The 21,096-nt window shown below is 36.5% G+C and overlaps 1 protein-coding gene across 5 annotated transcripts; it reads right to left on the minus strand.

Annotated features, from left to right (window-relative positions):
- Window positions 1-1,912: 1,912 nt before the first annotated feature.
- Window positions 1,913-20,325, minus strand: LOC106073586 (F-box/LRR-repeat protein 8-like). 5 transcript variants are annotated; one of them, XM_056035807.1, is made up of 4 exons: window positions 18,102-18,202; window positions 8,883-8,958; window positions 7,761-7,900; window positions 1,913-5,235 (listed from the first exon to the last, which is right to left on the minus strand). In XM_056035807.1, the coding sequence occupies exon 4, from the start codon at window positions 5,225-5,227 to the stop codon at window positions 4,061-4,063; it is 1,167 nt and encodes a 388-aa protein (XP_055891782.1). In that variant the 5' UTR covers window positions 5,228-5,235; window positions 7,761-7,900; window positions 8,883-8,958; window positions 18,102-18,202; the 3' UTR covers window positions 1,913-4,060. The 5 variants fall into 5 exon arrangements, with proteins under 5 accessions (XP_055891782.1, XP_055891786.1, XP_055891783.1 ...); XM_056035811.1 differs by having other exon boundaries at window positions 7,761-7,916; XM_056035808.1 differs by lacking the exons at window positions 8,883-8,958; window positions 18,102-18,202 and adding an exon at window positions 20,049-20,325.
- Window positions 20,326-21,096: the final 771 nt, after the last annotated feature.

Below are 21,096 nucleotides of genomic sequence, written 5' to 3' on the forward strand. Positions count from 1 at the left end.
TGTCATTGGCAATATAGATCAAAGTAGTTTATTTTTTCTTTAGTCAGAGTCACAAGGTATGGTAAAATAGTTTTAGGTGTACTGGTTTCTCTCAATTGCTGGCAGTTTTCTTGTTGAAAGAATTTTTTTTTTTGGAGCTGAACTAATTCTTTTAATTTTATTCTTAGTCATATATTTTGTACACATTATTTAGTTATTGTAAATAATATTTCTTTATTCTAGGACCTGTATTAGAGTCATTCATAATAACCAGAAACATTGTCACTCATATCCTCATTGATTTCTGTAGTTTATAGTTCATCATCACCTTTCCCTTGACTGTAATGCCAGCATTTCTTTGGACGACTCGTTCTTCGTCCTCCCTCCTCTGTACCTTGAAGGATCTTATGACAGTGAGTCATGGTTTACAATATGGCCGAACCAGCTCAGTGTACATCTCTTTTATATTGTCCAGTCAGCTTTTCTTTGGACGACTCGTTCTTCGTCCTCCCTCCTCTGTACCTTGAAGGATCTTATGACAGTGAGTCATGGTTTACAACATGGCCGAACCAGCTCAGTGTACATCTCTTTTATATTGTCCAGCCAGCTTTTCTTTGGACGACTCGTTCTTGGTCCTCCCTCCTCTGTACCTTGAAGGATCTTATGACAGTGAGTCATGGTTTACAATATGGCCGAACCAGCTCAGTGTACATCTCTTTTATATTGTCCAGTCAGCTTTTCTTTGGACGACTCGTTCTTCGTCCTCCCTCCTCTGTACCTTGAAGGATCTTATGACAGTGAGTCATGGTTTACAACATGGCCGAACCAGCTCAGTGTACATCTCTTTTATATTGTCCAGTCAGCTTTTCTTTGGACGACTCGTTCTTCGTCCTCCCTCCTCTGTACCTTGAAGGATCTTATGACAGTGAGTCATGGTTTACAACATGGCCGAACCAGCTCAGTGTACATCTCTTACAGTATTGAGAGGTTTCTCCTTATTACAGCCAGTGTGTTGATTTGTTGAAGTGCAAACTCATTTATCTTCTTTTCCTGGTAGATCTTATTCCCAGCATTTCTCTGTATCAACTTTCACAACCATGTAGGAGTACATAGACCACTAGCAAAGAATACAGTTCACAGTTAGTGGAGTTTATAGTTTCATGTATTTGTACAACCAAGTGTGGTAATCATGAATCCACTGCTAATGTTCAACAGAAATATAAAGCAGTGAAAATATTTGTGGCTCATTAAATAAACCTCAGTTGATCCTTTTAATTAGGTTTCACATTTTAAATTTCTAAAATTATTTGAAAACTTTGCTGAAATGCCATTTGGTCCAGACAAAACCAGTAGTTTATTGTTTCCTTGCAAAGAAGTTAAATATATTAGATATAGTTTTATTAGCATTAGGAATTGTTTTTCCTTTTATTATACCATATATATGATAAGTTCCTCTATTGGTGTCCTTAATGATATAAGTTTACAGTAGGACAGTGTAACAGAGGCCCCTTCCCCCTTGAAGGGCTAAAAAGATCAATTCATGGGCCATTTGGCTCTCAACCCTCACAAAGGGGCTGTGAAAGAAACAGCTGGAGATCTCTCACAAAAGTCATAAAACACACACACTTGAGACCCCCCCCCCCCCCCCCCCCAAAAAAAAAAAAAAAAACTTTTGAAGATAGATGCAGATTAGAGAAGCTTTACTAGCCCCTGGTTGGAAATTGGGTTTGCTTGGCACTCATCTCTTTATCTTCTGTATCGAAGGCAATGTCTTACTACATAATTTGATATGTTAGCATTCATGCAAAAATTGACCTTCTAGGGTTTGTGTCAGACTACAGAGAATTGCAAAGGTAAAGTTGACATACAAAAAAAAAAAAAAAAAAGAAATATTCTAAAAGTTACATCAAAAAACAAACACACAAACGAACAGTGAAACATGTACTAGGCAATTTTTTTATTTTTATCATAATCAAGTTATCCAAGTTCCTAATTGTAAATTTAAAAAAAAATTTCAAACCACTTGATTATTGCAATGGGGATTTTCACACAAATCACAGTAATCTGCTCTTTGTTTACACTTTAATTTTCATTATGATTTAAGCAATTTAATTTAGTAAGAGAGACAAGCGATCTAAAGAGATGCAGTGGCAATATAATGGAACCTAAAGAAAACATAAGTAAATGAAAAGAGGAAGATGCGGAGAGACTTTGAATTAGATATTAAATAAATAACCTTGAGGACGCAATACTGAAAGATCAAGTAGCCAACAAAATAATGAACATTACTTTATGATAGAAGAGGTTGTATTGTACTGTGCTGACAAGTACACACATTATATTAAAATACTTCTCTTATTAATATTTCCATATTATTTACAAAATCCAAAAAAAAGCTTACTATTTATGGATTTATTTCATATCTAAAAATCTCCAATTTTATTAGAATGTATGAGTTGACACCAACTGATCTGATAGTGTTCATATTTTGGACAAATAGATTAATTAATACAACTTTAGCAATTTTGTCTTTACATAAATACAAAAAATATTTTAAATCTTGATAACAAAATAATTTTATAAATATTTATTTTTCTATATTTACAACTCTAGATAGAATACAGTTTTAAACAATAAATATATGGCACACAAAGTTAATAACTCAACAATCATTATGTGTTTGTGTATGTATATAAAATATAGTTAATATAGATAACACACAAATAACAACAATTATTGTATACATCATATACACACTGCAAAAAGCTGAACAAAATATTGTATATAAAAGTGTATAAATGCAGTTAATCCTAGATAGAACACTTAGCTGCTTATCCAACTATTTTATTTAAAAAATACTTCTCAAATTAGTTTTAGTAATGCACATACAATATGATAGTAAAAATATCACACGACACTTTCATTTAGTTATTAGGCTAGAGCACCGGAAAGAGTGGGAAGAAGATTGCTTTGTTAGCGAGGGGACACTGAGTGGAATAATACAGCAAAATTAAACTAGCCAATGGGAAAGTAACAATGCTGGAAGATCTGCAATTGAAAGAAAGTACCAATTGATACCGGTACATAAAATGTCATGGAGATGAACCTTTCTTAAGCAAAGATACAACCGCTTAAGTATTCATTTATACTACACATCAGAAATCAAAAGGTTGAGTGCAGAGTTCAGTATGTACATGACAAACCAATACATACACTTTGGCACAGAGGAGAATGCCATAAATATATTTGTAACTTTTGTTTTTCAAAACTGACAAAGATCTGTAATATTCTAATATGGTTTCCAAGACTTGATAAATTTTCACACAAAAAGAAATAAAATAGTTATCTCATCTTATCTTATAAAATACAGATGTTACTTTAAAAAAGAAGATGATTAATTCCTACACTAGGTCAATCTAGTCATGCAGGTTAATCAATGACTTAAACTCTCCCAAGTCATTGGTTTACCTGGCTGACTCAGGCAACCCATTCCATGCTTTAATAGCACTAGGGAAGGAGGAGCATTTACACACATTTGTCATAGATTAGAAGTCTTTTACCCATATAGTCATGTGAACAATTTATTTATCACAATGTAAAAAAAGATAACAAATAAGTTGGCAACAAGCATAAATAAGTTTTGCGGAACTAGCATAAAACCTTTAAATTCAATCCCAGGAACTGGTATCCATATATTTTGTCCTCTATAGTTTAGTGGGCTAAGAGTTTACAGGGTAAAAACTATTAACTATTTATTTAACTTTATAATAAGATATGTTAAACTCCAGATGGCCATGCAATTTTACAAAATCAAGATCTAAAAAAAGATCATTACACCAGACAGTCCAAAGCCGTTATATTGTTAAGTTGTAAAACGTCAAACACTTTCAGCCATTTAGTACAGTGAAGATATAAACTAACAATTCTCTATTTATGTGTCAGCTACAAACAGTTGTATTATACATATTATACAATTGTTATTTTGACATTCATTTCATTGTTTGTGTAGAATACTTTACATAAAAAACTATCACAAAGAATTACAAATCACAATCTTAAAAATAAAAAAAATTGACATGAATTATTCCCCTTCCTCTTTTCCCACTGTCCACGGTTCCTTTTCTAGCTCCCATTTTAAAATAAATGTTCCTCTTTCCTTCATGAGGGGATGGAGCTCTAAGATTTTATCAATGACTGACTTATCGAGGATGCAGTAGACGTACAAAGTATTCAGGCGTTTGCATCTCTGTGCCACATTCAAGATGGCTTCATTCAATTCCTTGCAAGGTCTAGTCTGAACCACCAACTTTTCTAATGTATGTTCATAATATGAGGCAGCAGTGTTGATTTCATCAAAGATTCTAGTAAAGGTTGCCAGGTGCAGTTCTTGCACGGGGATCTCTGGTTTAATAATTTCTGCCACTCTATGCAATGGAGTCGTGTGGTCAAAGCCTAGCTCAACTTTTAAATCTGGGTTAGCATGGATGAGATTAGACCACGCCTCAGAGGCAATATCCTCCCCATATTTTTCATGCCTGCGACACACTATACCTAGTCTTCTCAAAGGCACTCTGTTGGGTTCAGACAGTTTTTTCATGACTTCATTGTTTAAACTGGTGTGGTAGACATGAAGAGTCTTCAACTTTCTACATTTGTCTACTAGCAAGACCATGCAATCAGGAGACACACAACAAACTAAAATCTTATTTAAAATATTTAAATATTCCAAGTTAGGACAATTTCTGGCTATTCCGTTCATAAATTCATTGTCAAAATTGACTTGTAAGTCACTAAAATTTATATATTTTAATAGTGAATTTTCTTTTTTTTCTCCAATTTTGCTAAAGAGTTTACTTAAAGCAGTCATAAATTCATGCCCGCCATAAAATAAAGGGTTTTCCCCCTTGAACTGTATAGTTAAATGTGTCAAACGCAGATCACTGAGTTCAGTCAAGCAATCAATGACAGAGAGTGCATTTTTCCTGTTTTCCACCTCTCTTTGATTTAAGGTTATGGTCAGCCTGCTTATAAGATGGCTGTATTGCTCCACACACTTGACTAGCTGGCCGTGGCCAGGAAGAAAAAATCCACAGTTAAAATTTCTCCAGAGGAAAGGTGTTTCAAGACACTGTAGCCAATGCTTGCATGCTGCACCTGCGCGACACCTTTCTGCCACTGATAAGTAAGAGAATATTAGTGCTACCACATGATCTGGAAGATTAGCCCAGTCTTCCATTTTAGACAACATCTTGAGATCTGAACAAAAATGAAACAAATAAAAAACAATTATCTACTTTTCAATACACTTAAATAAGTCCTATCTCAAAACAAGACTAAAATAGGAATCTTTAAATCTAATGTCAAGGCGGTCCTACTGTATGGTTCTGAAACATGGAGAAAAACTGAAGCAACAACAAACAACAGTACAGACCTTCCTCAACAGATGCCTGAGAAATATCCTAAAAATACACTGGTATGACAAAGTAGAAAACACCAAACTGTGGGAGATGAGTGGGTGGAAAATAAAGAGGTGTAGATCTTAGAAAGGAAGTGGAGATGGATTGGTCACACTCTTAGAAAAGATACTAACAACAGTGCTAGGCAGGCCTTAGAGAGGAACCCCCAGGGAACAATACATAGAGGAAGACCAAAAAGAACATGGCGACACAGTATACTAGAGGAAGCCGAGAGGACCGAAAGAGCTGGGAAGCCATCAAAAAATTAGCAAGAGACTGTGGAGAGTGGCGTGTTTTTGCTGAGGCCCTATGTTCCATGAGGAACTCAAAGGAAAGATGACGATGATGATGAAATAAGTCCTAAGAGTGTGACTTAAAGCCATATAAGAAGATTAAGAAAACTAATTTACAGTATACTGGACCTGATGTATGGTACATTACTTTCCTAACCTGATCAGTGGAGTAGCCAAGGGTATGACATTCAATCCTTGCTATACTTGTCTATTCCTGGGCTTCTTAGTACTCAACATATGTAAATTTTACAATGGTGCCATTCCAGAATTTTATAAAATAAAGGTAATTAATATCTCTGCAAATTTACTGTGTGTTATCAGTCAAAAAGCTAAAATTTTATAAAAATACAGAAGATGAACTTATCAGATTTATGTCATTCCCTAACAGCTTCAATCTTGTCATCCACTTAAAGTATACCAAATCTACCACAGGGAATTTCCTTGATATCAAGATAGTAACAACTCTCCTGTGACATCTACCCACTGACAGCTATAGCTTTCATATTATACCCTTCATCTTATTCACAATCTAGCAAAGGAATCTCTCCCCTACTCTCAAGTTCGGCACTAACTTTAATTCTGTCAAGATGACAATGACCTCACAGAAAAATTCACTGAAATAATTCACTTCTTCTTGCATCATGATTAGTTCCAACATGTCTTAGATAATTAGATAATGCTTTGTAATAAATGCAAAAAATTCAGAAGGGAACATTGCATCCATATTTTCGCTTAAGATTTCCTTCCCTAGGTCTGTTATTTATGAAAATTTCCTATGGAGTTCATTATAATAGTGACTTCTGCAGTTTCATAGTCTTGTCTTGTGTCAAGCATTTGTCTATTTTTAATTCTAAATTACAGCAGACAGCCCTTACCTTGGACTTGTCCATTAGATAGCCTTTACCTTGGACTTGTCCATTAGATAGCCTTCACCTTGGACTTATTATCATTATTATTATTATCAGCTGTTACATTTTCTGACTATTGTTTTCATTAAATTGCCTTCTATTTCCTTACTTGGATCATCTATCAAATTTCTTTTGGCCACTTATTTGATGGTTTGGCTCAGTGCTCTTTATTGTCTTACTGCACTTCAATTATGCAGATTCTTTACAATACACTTTTAGTATTTGTCACATACATCTTATTACATATGTCATATGTAGCCAACAGATTAATGACAATGAAAGGCAACCAATTTCTGTGCAAATTTACTCTGTTGTAATAGAGCTAGGGAAAAGAAACAATAAGAACAAAACATCAAAGGAGCTGAGGGGGGGGGGGAACTAACACTGACTTTAACAATAAGGATGGTTGAAAACAGCAACAGATCACTAGAGGTACCCAAACAGTCAAAGAGACTACTGACAGATAAAGGAGAAGGTGGATAATTAACAATTGTTTTAATTTAAGTGCCTAGGGATTAAAAGACTAGGGGATTAGGTGACCGGAGATCAAATTATTGATAGATTATTTGTCTGTGATTACCTAAATGCCATTTAGATTATCTCTTCTTCAATTAAGTAACCACAGACCTTTAGCTCTAGATATTAGTCATAAATTGTCATTAAACTAGTAAAAATTTAGTCTGACTTACCTCAACATAGTTAACATGTTTAATTCTTATAAAATATTTTAAATTTTTAGTCTGAGCTAATGGTTGAAGTAATACTACTATAGGAACACATACTCCTATAAGATTCCATGTTGTATACGGCATCTGATTTTTTTTTTACAAACATTTTACATGTAGTTACATTCATTTGCAGCAAAATGATGACAGTCTAATATATTTTCTAACTTTTAATTAATTATGTGAATAACAAAAAAGCATTGGGCAAGATTCTGTTTCTTGTCAAGAACTCAGTTTACCGCCAAATGTCTGAAATACTGGTATCATAACATTTTACTTTGCTAATTATTATCAATAACTTGTGAAAAGTCCACTTTTGAAATTATAAGTTGAATCTTATATAAACTAAACTAATGCTGTTGTGATACATTAGGTTGCTCTAAAATACTGTAGGCCTACCTGCAAACTTTATCCTTCTTAAAATGTAAGAATCAGCTTCTTTGTTTTAATGTATGTTTTGTAGATTATCTTGTAAAGTTGTAATCAGCATGAAAAGGTGCAATCAGAACTAGGGCCTACAATTTTCAACAAATGCTTATCTGAAAGTAGAAAGACCTTTAAGAAAATATTTCATAATCAGTGGTGATTTATTTACAACAACGTGGGGACAAAGGCTATATCAGATAATGTTTTTAAACTTTAATTATTTTTTTTACTAGTATTAGCAAACCAGGATACTAGAAAAATTGGTAAAATTTAACAATTTTTGGGCTGTTTAAAAAAAAAGTTTTTATTTTGTTTTTCTGTGATAACATTTTTTTTTATTTGGTACTAAATGAAAACATTTCAAAACCCACAGTCCACATTTAATTAATGAAAACATAGACAGCTGCTTGACTGCCTTATGTAAAAAATTGAAATTCTATTTATTCTTTGAGTAAACTTAAAAAAGGGGCACTGTAGTTAACAATGCCTCCAGTAGACCAATCAACATCTATTTTATGTCCATGACATGTTATATCAGACCATGTTTTTTTAAGGCTATTTCAGGACATAATTTTAAAAGGCTTAAATAAGGCCATGATTTTTTAAGGCTATATTAGGCACAAATGAAGAAAACTTAAAGAAACCTTTAGCAGACATCTTTGTCTGCATCTGATGTGGCAAAATATGCAAGTGGCAACTGGGTTTGCTTGAAATACTGCACTTATCCTTAATATTTACATTCAAAGACAATGTCTAATTATTATTATCTTATAAATTATAGATGTCCCTTCAAAGAAGAAGATAACTATGCCCTAAGTGTACTCCAGTGATAACTAGTCAAGCATGTTAACATGAGGCTTAAAATCTAAGTCATTGGTTTTCCTGACAAGTTAAGGCAACCTGTTTCATGCTCTAATGGGACTAGGGGAGAAGTACAAACTTGTCCTAGCATAGGGAATAAGAAATGTGACTTTAACTTTATTTCTTTCTTAAATCTATTGCTTTGTTGTGTATCTGTCACTGTTCAGGACGAACCAACTTGTACAGGGGGTAATGTCATAACTTTGCCACCTCAATGGTGCTTATGATATGTACCAGTGCATGACTTGAATAAACTGTTTAGAGTGGGACAGACTTTACTTCCATCTAGATATGGCAGCTGAGAAGGACGCTGTGTACAAAGAAGGCAGATTGTCATATTTGTGTCATTTTTTCCTTGTCATTGAATTATTTTATTTATTTAGTAGAATTGCTTTTATATAGCACATCTTTCATGCTTATCGAATACTCATTCCACCATAGTCCAATCTCTTTTGTGGGGGCAGGGGGTATCAGGAGAAAAGGTTTCCATCCTGCCTTTAGGTGCTCATCAAACGCAACTCTGTTCAAGTATGGATTCAAATAGACCCCCTTGTTAGGTGGCCAAGCCATTTTGGCTTTTATGTTTGCCATAGATTTATAACAATATATGAAAAGTATTTCACATTTTAGCAATATCATAGATCTATGCATAATATTATAGTATAAAGATCTAGTGACAGTCTAGCCCAATGATGCCCAGCTTACTCAACCTTCTAGCCATTTTTATTTCTGACACTCATGTCGCGGGCTACATTACCAAAAAGATACAAAAAAGGAAATAAACAATAAACCAATTTTATTAGAAGCCAGTGAATCTATACTTACAATAATGAATGAAAAGTTTATCCAAAACTAACTAACTTATTATCTGGCTGCATAAATGAGACAGCAAGTTGGAGCACTGAGATGATTTCAGAGCATAGGCTTTGTCTGTTTCATCAAATAAGTGATTGTAATTTGTATTTATTGTGATCATCTGTAACAATTGTTATCAGACAATTTGAAAAGTTTCTGTAAGCAACAAAGCATAGAAATCAATGTTCTGCATAAATCACAAATTGTTAAGCAGGGATGTCTGGCTTTGGTAAGTCAATCTGTTTAAGTTGCAGGTGTAGTGGGGCAGTTAACATAATGGATGCAGATGGGTTTTTGTAAAAATATGTTTCATTTTTCAAAATATGAAAATCCACAAATCTTTTAATGAAAATATCCTTCAAGAACCCAAACTCATTATCTTGTCACATTTTTGGTAAATATTCTCGTCAATCCTCCACACCAGGCATTACTGAGCAATCTTTTTTCGCAATTCAAACCAAGAATGTCACCATATTTTATTATTTTTGTTTTTTAAATAAAAAAAGTCCTAGTAATCAAAACAAATTTACAATCAAAATAAATAGAGCAGTCTTTTAGTCTATCTCTTAGTCATATTTGTGTTATGACATTGAATGTTATGTTTTTAAAAAAGAGCCACACCCTTTTTTTTTTTAAATATGTTGACTTATTATCAGTAACAATCCATCGAAGAAAGAAAGAGGCATGAAAAGGTAAGTGTTTTTTTTATTTTGCTTTGGGATTTTTATTTCATACACGTTTCAGATTTGACCCACGGGCAATATTTTGGGCATCACTGGTCTTAGGTCCTCCCGCGCCATTCAGCGCATTGGGCGGCAAGCTGTCTCCACAAAGATCTGTCATTGGCAATGTCTTATCTTATATAATACAGACGTTACTTCAAAAAAGAAGATGATTACGTCCTACGCGTCATGCATTTAGTCATGCATATTGACCAATGACTTAAATTCTGCCAAGTCACTGGTTTTCCTGGCTAGCTCAGGCAACCCATTCCATGCTCTAATAGCACTAGGGAAGAAGAAGTATTTGTACAAATTTGTCCTAGCAAATTGGACCGAAGAATGTGCCTTTAATGTCTGAAACCTCCTCCCACCTGGTGTCCACTGCTCTGAGATCCTCCATGAAGGTGTGGATCCAAGTAATACCCAATGGCTTGGCTAGTAGGCTGCAGCCTTTGGAAAATGCTCCCTGCCTTTCCTATTCGGCACGCTACATCATGGTAGGCATCCCCATCATTTGTTATGATGCTGCCAATGTACGTGAACTTGTCCAGCTCTTCAAGCTGTGACTCGCCAAGTCTGACGGGGGCACCCTTTGCCTTATATCCCACTCGTAAAATTTTAGTCTTATCCAGGTTTATGTGGAGGCCAATTTTGGGTGTCTCTCTATCTAGGCTCTCCGTCATTTCTTGAATACATTTTTATTAGTAGCCCCGAGTAGTGCAACGTCATCAACAAAGTCCAAGTCCGTCATTCGGATTTGTTCATGCCATGGAATACCAAAGGCAGTCTGATTCATTGCTCTCCTCATAATGTAGTTGATGGCTAGGAGGAAAAGGAAGGGAGATAAGATGCACCCATGTTTCACACCTGTCTCGATGCTAAAAAAGTTGTTCCTTCTTCTGTTTTAATGCAGCAACTAGACTGACTGTATAGCCACTATAGTATAGGTGTCGTAGGATCTGGACGAATAAACATCACTGGTCTAGCCTATTATATTTATATTATTATTATAAATAGTATAGTTGTAACTAGATCTAGAATCTAAGACTCTTTATGAGTATATTACTATAGGTCTACTCTGTCTATCACTCTAGAGCCCATGTCTATACTATAACTATAAACTATAAGTAATATATTATAAATATTAAATAAAGACTGTCACTAGATTTGACTAGTCTAGATTCTCTAGACTCTAGATTCAGTAGATTCAAGAATATTCAAGATTGTGACTAGATTACCTAGAATCTATCATTTTATCGTATCAGACATAATCAATGATAATCTAATAATATTCTAATATCTCAATATTAACACAACAGTAATTATGAGTAATTAACTAGATATATAATAATTAATTAATAATATATATATAGATCTATAATAATAAGGCAATATCCGCATTGAGCGTCGGTATTTACACTCCTGGCCATTTTTTCTGCGTTGTCAAGGAGCAGGATCAAGACCAAAAGCATTATCAAAAGGGGGAATAACCTAGTTGTTTTTTAAATACCGACTTCAATCACGGATAGGAAGAGAGAGAAAATAAACTAATAGAAATAATAGAGCTCACAGACCTATATAAAATACCGACCGTAAATACGGATAGCTATGTAGATTGAATAAACAACTAAGAATATACACTATTACTAGCAGTAGTTTTGAATAGGGGGAGGAGAGAATAGTATATTATTATATAATTAATAAATATATTCTTATAAATTACATCTTGATTACAATGATTGCAGAAAAAATAGTGGATTTAGATGTGGCATTTGTATTTGATATAGACTAGGTCTAGGGGCAGAATTTTTGGATTAAAATTTAATGTGCTGTCAACATGTAATATTTCTAAGTTAAAGTTAAGATTAATATTGAATTTAAATAGCTGTACGCATACCGGGACGTCTATCTAGTCAAATGTTAATGAAGTCAACATTAAATTATAAGTATAATAATTACATACCGGTACAGTAGGTAGTGGATCTAGATGAGGTAAAACATTATTTTAGACAGATGTAAGAGAGCAGTATTTGATATAGACTATGACTGTATGACTAGGTAATAGGTGTAGATTGTGTGTGTGTGTGTTAGTGTGTGTGTGATAAGAACTGAATTTAAATACACCTTCATCTTGGTCTATATAGAGATTAATGATTAAATTTTAAATAGATCTATTTAGTAATATTTTGATTACCATTTAAATAAAATAATGTTGAGATCAATATTGTATTTGAATAAATCTAGGACTACTGCAACATTTCTTGTATGTCTGTCTAGAATAATGTTGAAATAAGTAAAATACATTATATTTTTATTTCACCTATGGTGCTGTCAACATTTACTTGAAACGGACATTATTATTGTGATCATATTTCTTTTAGACTTCGGGCCTATTAAAATCTCAATAGACAATATTTAGCATCGTTTTTTTTTCAACGCTGGATGAGTTGATCCCTGTTTTTTTGTAGCAAAGGTTTTGGGCCTTGTAAGGGCCCCAACTGGTCCAGCTCATACTAACCACATGGGCCCCATTTGGGGGAGGAACATTGGCCCAAACAGGCGCCTATAGGGCTGAGTCTGGGCTCAGTCATGGGGCCCAGAAAATCCCTTTGTGAAACCCTTGTGAAGCCTGTAAGGGGAAGGACTTGTGGGCCCCAACAGGGCGAAAGATAATTGGCCCTTTGGGGGCAATTAATGAAAGCCCAAACATGGCCCTTAAAGATCGAGTCTAGGCACAATGAAGGGGCCCAGATAAAGCCTAGATAGAAACCCTAATGGGGCTATTATGGGGCAAATGTTGAGGCATGAAAGGGCTAACTACATGGGCCCCATTTGGGGATGAACATTGCCCCAAATGAGGGCCCTAAGGGCTGAGTCTTGGTCTCAGTTTGGGGGCTAAGATGAAGCCCTGATGGAACCCTCATGGAGTCAGTGTGGGGCTAACATTTAGGGGCCTGAAAGGGCTGAACACATGGGCCCCATTTGGGAGGCGAACATTAGCCCAAATGGGAATCCTTAGGGCTGAGTCTAGGCTCAGTTTGGGGGCCCAGAGAAGCCCTGATGGAACCTTCATAGAGCTAGTGTAGGGCTCATATTGAGGGGCCTGAAAGGGAGGTGAGCATTCGACCAAATGGGGGCCCTTATGGTGCCCAGATGAAGCCTTATTGGAACACTCCAAGAGCCATTGGGGGGCAAACACTGAGGGGCCTGAAAGGGCTATACACATGGGCCTCATTTGGGGGATGAACGTTGGCCCAAACGGGCGCAATCAGGGGGCCCTGATGAAGCCCTGATGGAAACCTAATGAGGCTAGTATAGGACAAACGTTGACGGGCCTGTAAGGACTAACCACATGGGCACCATTTGGAGGTTGAACATTGGCCCAAGCGGGCGCCCTTAGGGCTGAATCTGGGCTCAGTCAGGGGGCCCAGAAAATCCCCTTATGAAACCCTTTTGGGGCCCACCTGGGGGATGAACATTAGTCCAAATGGGGGCCCTTAGGGATAAGTCTGGGCTCAGTTATGGGCCCAGATGAAGCCCTGATAGAATCCTCATGGGGGCCCTAAGGGATAAGTCTGGGCTCAGTTAGGGGGGCCCAGTAAATCCCCTTATGAAACCTGTATGGTGCCAGTTAGGGAAAGTACTTGGCCCTTTGGGGGCAATTAATGAAAGCTCAAACAGGGACCTTAAGGATTAAGGATCAGGGGGCCTAGATGAAGCCCTGAATGATCCCTCTTGGGGCTAGTATGGGGAAAACAATAAGGGGCCTGTAAGGGCTAAACACATGGGCCCCATTTGGGGGATGAACATTGGTCCAAATGGACGCCCTGGGCTAAGTTAGAAGGCCCAGGTGAAGCCTTGAGGGAACCTTCATGGGGCCAGTGTGGGCCTAACATTGAGTTGTCTGAAGAGTTAATCAAATGGGCCTCATTTAGAAGATGAATGGTTGAGTCTGTGCTCAATTAGGGGGCCCAGATAACACCCTGCTGAAACCCACAAGGGGCCAGTGATGAGTGTAAACATTGGGCTAAACACGGGCCTTTTTCGGAGGATGAATGGGGGCCATTAGGGATGAGACTGTCTTTAATCGGAGGGCCCAGATAAAGCCCTGATGAAACCTACGTGGGGCCAGTGATGGAGGCAAAGAGATGGGCTTATTTGGAGGATGAATGTGGGCCGTTAGGGTGAGTCTGTGTTCAGTCAGGGGTCCCAGATAACACCCTGTTGAAACCCACATAAGGCCAGTGATGGAGGCAGACATTGAGGGGCCTGAAAGGGCTAAATACACGGGCTCCATTCAGGGGATGAACGTTGGCCCAAACTCAGGCTTTTTTTTTCGGGGTTTCACCCCCCCCCCCACTTCGCCATTCGTGTGAGGTGTCCATAATTAATCCCTATTACATTATGACTATGACCCTTCATTCTTCCCAAAGAGGTCCACGAAGACTTCCAAGGGGTCTACGAAAAAAAAAAGATTTGGGTTTCTATGACATATACTTTATTTGTTCTGTTCTATTAGACGTTGATAAAGAATTTACACCAGGGATGGGCAAATTACGGCCCGCGGGTGGCCCGCTGAAGTGTTTTATGCGGCCCGCGAATACCTACAGAAATTATGTGTACCCACAGTATATACGTATAAAAATGCTAATCTATTTAAAATAATTCTAAATTTCCCTACAAATTATTTGGGTACACATACATATGTGAACAAGTATTTTTCTTGTGGAAAATAAACAAGTGTAATCACAGGTCGATGGTGAATGACTATAATTTGACAGCAGTCACAAGTATAACAACTAGAAAGCTAATTCCAGAATTCAGGAACATTACGCACGAGTGTAAATAGTTAAATTCCTCACATTAAGTACAACTGTACATTTGTGGTGAAATGTTGCAATATGAAAAGACAATAGCAAATTTAAAAAAAAATCGTTAAATTGGTTTCAGAAATTGCTAACTCTAGTAATTCCTCAATTTAGAATGTGAAAAAAAAAGGAAAAGTGAATGTATAATACAGTATAAATATGAATTAAAAGACATTATACAGTTAACTAGCGTATTTTTCTAAGTTGTAAGTACACACACACACACACATATACATATATATATATATATATATATATATATATATATGCGGCCCCCCATTCCAAAAAATTTGTTAATGCGGCCCTCGATACAAAAAGGTTGCCCACCCCTGATTTACACGATCGGAAATATTTACGGGCCCTAAATATGAGAGCGTGTATGTGTCGGTGGCGGCTCCCCGACAAAATAGCGGGAGCAAAATAGCGCCGCCAAAAAAATGGCGTGAAAAAAATCTCTTAAATTTAACATATGCACAAATTATGCAATAATTATAATAAGCTGCTGATTTTTTGTGATGGAAAATAAATGTTAAAGTACTCTCTTTCTCTGCAAATATGGCATACTTTTAGAACTACTAATGCTGAAGAAGATAGAGACCACAAATGCTATTCAGGACCTTCACTTAAATAAGTCCGGTACTTTTATACACATTATATATAGCCTAAGTATGCCCTAATTAAAAAGTGCAAAGTAAATTATGCGACTTGCTCAATCGGACCTGGACGTAAGGGAAATTACCAAAGGCCTGGAAAGTGGCCACGATAGTCCACGATAGGAAAGGCGGCCGACCGACCTGACAGCTATAGACCAATATCCCTAACATCGTTTGTAGGGAAAATAGCTGAAAGAGTGATAAACAGAAGGCTCATGTGGTACTTGGAAGAAAGCAAAATCATCGCACCTGAAAAGGGCGGGTTCAGGCAACATAAAAGTGCAAATGATCAAGCGATGGTGTTTATGCAGTCAGTAGCTGACGGTTTCCCGAGAGGTACGGTAAGACGCAAGGGCGAATTGACACTGTCAGTATTTTTAGATCTTAAGCCTATGACAGAGTTTGGAGACAAGGATTATTGCTAAAATGAATGAACCTCGGAGTATGCTCAAATATGTATCGGTGACTAAAAAACTTCCTAACAGACAGGACAGTCCAGTCGCGCTACGTACGGATCTAGCGTGTTTCAGGCTTCTCAATATTTGCCCCATTACTGGCCCTATGAGGGTTTCATCTGGGTCCCCCGACCCCAAGTTCACCCCTAATGGCACCCTTTTGGACCAATATTAATCCCTAAATGGGTCACATGTGTTTAGCCCTTTCAGACCCCTCAATGTTCGCCCCTCTTACTGTCCCCACCGGTTTTATCAGGCCTTCATTTGGCACCCTAACTGAGCACAGACTCACCATTTAGGACCCCTGTTGTTTGGGCCAATTTTCATCCCCCAAATGGAGCCCATGAGTTATAGCACTTTTAGGCTTCTCAATGTTTGCCCCCTTACTGTCCCTTAAAGGGTTTCATCTGGGCCCCCTGAGCCCAAGCTCACTCCTAAGGGCCTGCTTGGGTCAACGTATGCCTTCGATTAGGGCCATTGTGTTTAGCCCTTTGAGGCCCCTTGAAGTTTGCTCCTTACTGGCCTCCACTAGGGCTCCATCTGGGCCCCATGATAGTGCCCACAATCGCCCTTTAAGGACCCCCATTTGAACAACGATGATCCAAAATGGGGGCCATGTTTTTAGCCCTCGCAGGCCCCTCAATGTTCGACGCTCTTACTTGGTTTTATCCGAAATTCATCCGACCCCCCTATCTGAGCCAAGGCTCACCTTTCAGGGCACCCTTTTAATCTAACATTAATCGCTAAATGGGTCCCATGTGTTTAACCCTCAATTATCGCCCCTCTTACTGGCCCCGCATGGCTTTTATCCTGTATTCATCTGGGACCCTATCTGAGCCCAAACTCACCCTTAAGGACCCCTATTGTTTGGGCCAATTTTCATCCCCCAAATAGAGCCCATGAGTTACAGCTCTTTCAGCTTTCTCAATCTGTGCCACTATCTGAGCCCAAGCTCAACCCTAAGGGCACCTGTTTTGGGTCAATGTTCGTTCCCCAGATGGTGCCCATAAATTAAGCACTTTCAGGCCCCTCAATGATCACCCCTCTTACTGGCCCCACATGGGTTTCATCAGTGCCCCTTAATACAGTAGTGGGCATAGATCAATAAAAAAATGTATAGATCTATCATACTAGGTTTAGATTTGTGTGTGTTTGTGTGAAAGAAAAAACCCAATTTAAATACCATCTAAATCTATATATGGACTAATGATTACATTTTAAATAGATCTATTTAGTAATATTTTGATTACGATTTAAATTAAATAAAGTTGAAATCTAAATTGGCCTACTAGCCTATAAGTCTTATCTACATCTATCTGAAACTATTGATTTTTGTGCCAGTAACTGTTGGCGCAAGTCTTCTATACTGTACTCTTGTCAAAAAAAAAATCAAATTTTAATAATAAACATACCAGTACGTGCTAATGAAATAATGCATCAACATATAACAGAAATAAGAAAAACAAAACACAAAGACAGATCCATTACATTTATTAAGACATATTAATTCTTAAGAGTATAGACAAAAAAATCATTGCAAAAAAAAAAGATCTAGAAATAATCTACATTTGCTCTATAATTTGCACTAGATCTAGTAAATGTATGGGTTGTTTAAATAAAATAGATCTACATTTTCAAACGCTATCGAACTTTTTCAGAACTATATTTTATAGTTGGCAACAAAAGAGAACTCATTTTATTTTATTTTTTTGTTTGAGTGGTATATATCTTAATTTATCGGTAACCAACCAAGCCAATCTGGCAACAGTTGCAGTTTGTAAATATTGACGCTCATTGCGGAAATTGCCAATAATAATGTCTATATTATGGTATTCATACCCTAACCCTATATAATAATATTATTATAATAATTATATTAATTATATAAGTTTTTACTTACTAAATCTAGATTTAGATCATCAGATGAGTAATCTACTGGATCTATATATAGATCTATTCTAGATCTAGATTAAAAATCTAGATAACTAGATTCCTGAATTAGATATATGGGAAAGGACCAATGGCGAACGCTTTTGAGCCAGTTTTTAGTTTAGAATTTATAGCTCCGCAATGGTTAAACATATTAAAAAAATGAAAACATCTGCGGACTCCTCAGCTATTGGGCAATAAAACTAAATTTGACTCTTTTTTCCATATCAGCTATTAAATTTATAATTCAAGTCAACGTGCGGTAGGGGTCGGACCTAATCAGCGAACGCAATTTTCGCGGGAGTCATAATGAGCGAAAGGCCGTAAAAAATAGCGAAATAGCATGTTAAAATATAGGAAATTATGCTTCAATTAGTTCTATCATCTAAATTCTTCCATGAAGCATTATAAATAATGTCCTCCTTGTGGCATTAGGCTTAAATTTGTTTTCACTTTTCTCGTGCTCCACATCTCCTTTCTCTGCTTGTAACTGATGTCTATATATAGCCTACGAAACTTGCGATCATTTTTTTTCTTAAAAGAAAGAAAGAAACTACAAAATTCTATCTCGCCACCTTCCTATAGGCTAGTTCACGTCGTACTACTCTCTATTTCAAAAACTCTCGTTACTGCAACTATTTTTTTTAAAAAGAATTTATGTTCAGTGCACTTAATCACCATCAACTCGATCTCCCCCCCCCCCCCCACACACACACACGCTGATTGACCCAAAGGCAGATCCCGAATGCGATATGGATTGATGATGTATGGAGACAGATCTACAACAGCTTGAGTTTCGGGTATGGAGACGAAAGGCTCAGGAGAGATCTTGTAATTTTATTCATGTATATTATATGGTAATGGTAACTCTTATATTTATTACTAAATATATAGTTCGCGTTTTTTCCGATCCTGAAATCGAATATTTTCTACTGGAAAACTCTTGGAAATCTCCTGAAATCCTAATCTCAGAATGGTGGGGGAACCCTGTGAAAATGAATTCTGCACTTCTTTTAAACATTTATACACATATTAATATCAATAATTAGTAACAAGAGGTTAACCAGCCAGTTAAAAAGAAGGAGGACGGCAAAACAGAGCCCACCCCCACCCCCGTATAGGCGCTATTAACATTAACTGAAGCGTCATTTCACCCTCACTGGAAAGTAACTGCCAGCATATGACCTCTGAGAGACTGTTGGAGAGCTGCGAGTCAAACATTTTAGACGAAAAGAAAATGCGGGAAAATATGCTGGTCGCAACTGGGCGTCGTCATGTGAAACACGTACTGCAATCATCCTTAATCTTCGAAATCGAAGACATTGGGTTAATGTTAAAAATAGGCCTATTATTTTAATATTTCAGTTTACAAACAATAACGATAGATAAGACAAAAAGAAGAACAGATTAAATCAGTAACTAAATTATTTTTAATGGCTTTTTAAGCTTATAATAGGGGTTTCGCTGAATAGGTTTTCAGTTAAAAAGGTCATTTTGAGCGAACACCCCATAATATTTTTTTTTCAACGGAATGAATAGCCTTAGCTATTCTAGCTAACTATTTCCTCATCTATTTAGAAGCATAATATGCAATTTTTTTTCGGCCGATGTCCATTGGTGCTTTAAAATCGCCTTAAGTTCGGACCTATTCTCGTTTATCCGGAAACGTTTTGAGAATGAAATTTCCATACATGTCAACTATGACCTTCATCTATGCTTTATTTTATGAGGGAAAACGAAAGTGAATATGTGAGAAATGTAGAAAAATGGAGTCTTTGTAATATCATTTTATTAGTTCTGCAGATACTTTTGATATAAATAAGAATGGATAATAATTACGGGGAGGTGTTCGCTTTATATGCCATTTCGCTGATGGGCCTTTCCTATATATAGTAACAATATAAATATAGTTAAATACCGTGAACTTGAGTTGAAGAGACTAGACGTCTTAGACGACTTAGACAGAGACGACAGAGTCACTAGTGACTGTCTCTAGTAGTACTAGTTATTAGACTCTAGTTTACGTGGCTAGAACCATATCAATCATAGTATATCTAGATCTATTCTAGATATCTATTAATGTAATATATCTATAGAGAGATCTATTGTCATAGATTATAGACTCAAAATTCTAGATAGGTTAATAATTCTAAATAATGCGAAGAAAAACAAAACAAACAATAACAATACGGTTTGTGGGAAAAAAAACACATAATGTAGATATTAGGATACCAAGAAAACTTAAGATTTCTCATTGGTACAAATGAAAAAAGAAAGAAGTATAAAAAGAAATTGAGTACGAATAGTTTTGCATGGTCCCTTAGCCGAAGTCAGTTAGACCGTTGGGGCACCACATAATATTTGTTGATCGCCTGTCTCCATGCCTCTCTTCTTTTGCCTTGTAATAGGCCTATATAAGATAGAATCTCTTTCAATGGCAGGCCCGTCCATTAAATTCAGTTAATTCATCATTTATATTGTCTTCCCATCGCTTTCTCTGTCTGCCTCTTTTTTTTTTTCCTGATACTGTTCTTTGCGAGCCCGATGCTACAAGTAGACTAAAATTTAAGATTAAAACGTCTTTGATTATAACACTAAGAGTAGATGCAATATAATCTTTTTTGTTTTCTTTACGTTGCAATTACTCCCACTATCTTTGTAAACCCATGTTTATGCTATCATCCCAAAACAAAGATTATATTATAGACGAATAGACCTTCGAAAAACAACACGCCTGAATCGACTACAAGGTCGCCACACTTTGTCATCAGTGCATCTACAATAAAGAAATGCTCTTGTACTAGGCGATCTAATATGATATCTTATAAATACAGACGTTACTTCAAAAAAAAAAAAAAAAAAGACTATTACGTCCTACGCGTCGTGCATCTAGTCATGCATGTTAACCATTGACTTGGTAGAATTGAAATTTGTACAGATTTGTCCTTGCATATGGAACTAGGAAT

The sequence above is a fragment of the Biomphalaria glabrata genome, chromosome 7 (genome assembly GCF_947242115.1).
Source record: "Biomphalaria glabrata chromosome 7, xgBioGlab47.1, whole genome shotgun sequence".
NCBI lineage: Eukaryota > Metazoa > Mollusca > Gastropoda > Planorbidae > Biomphalaria > Biomphalaria glabrata.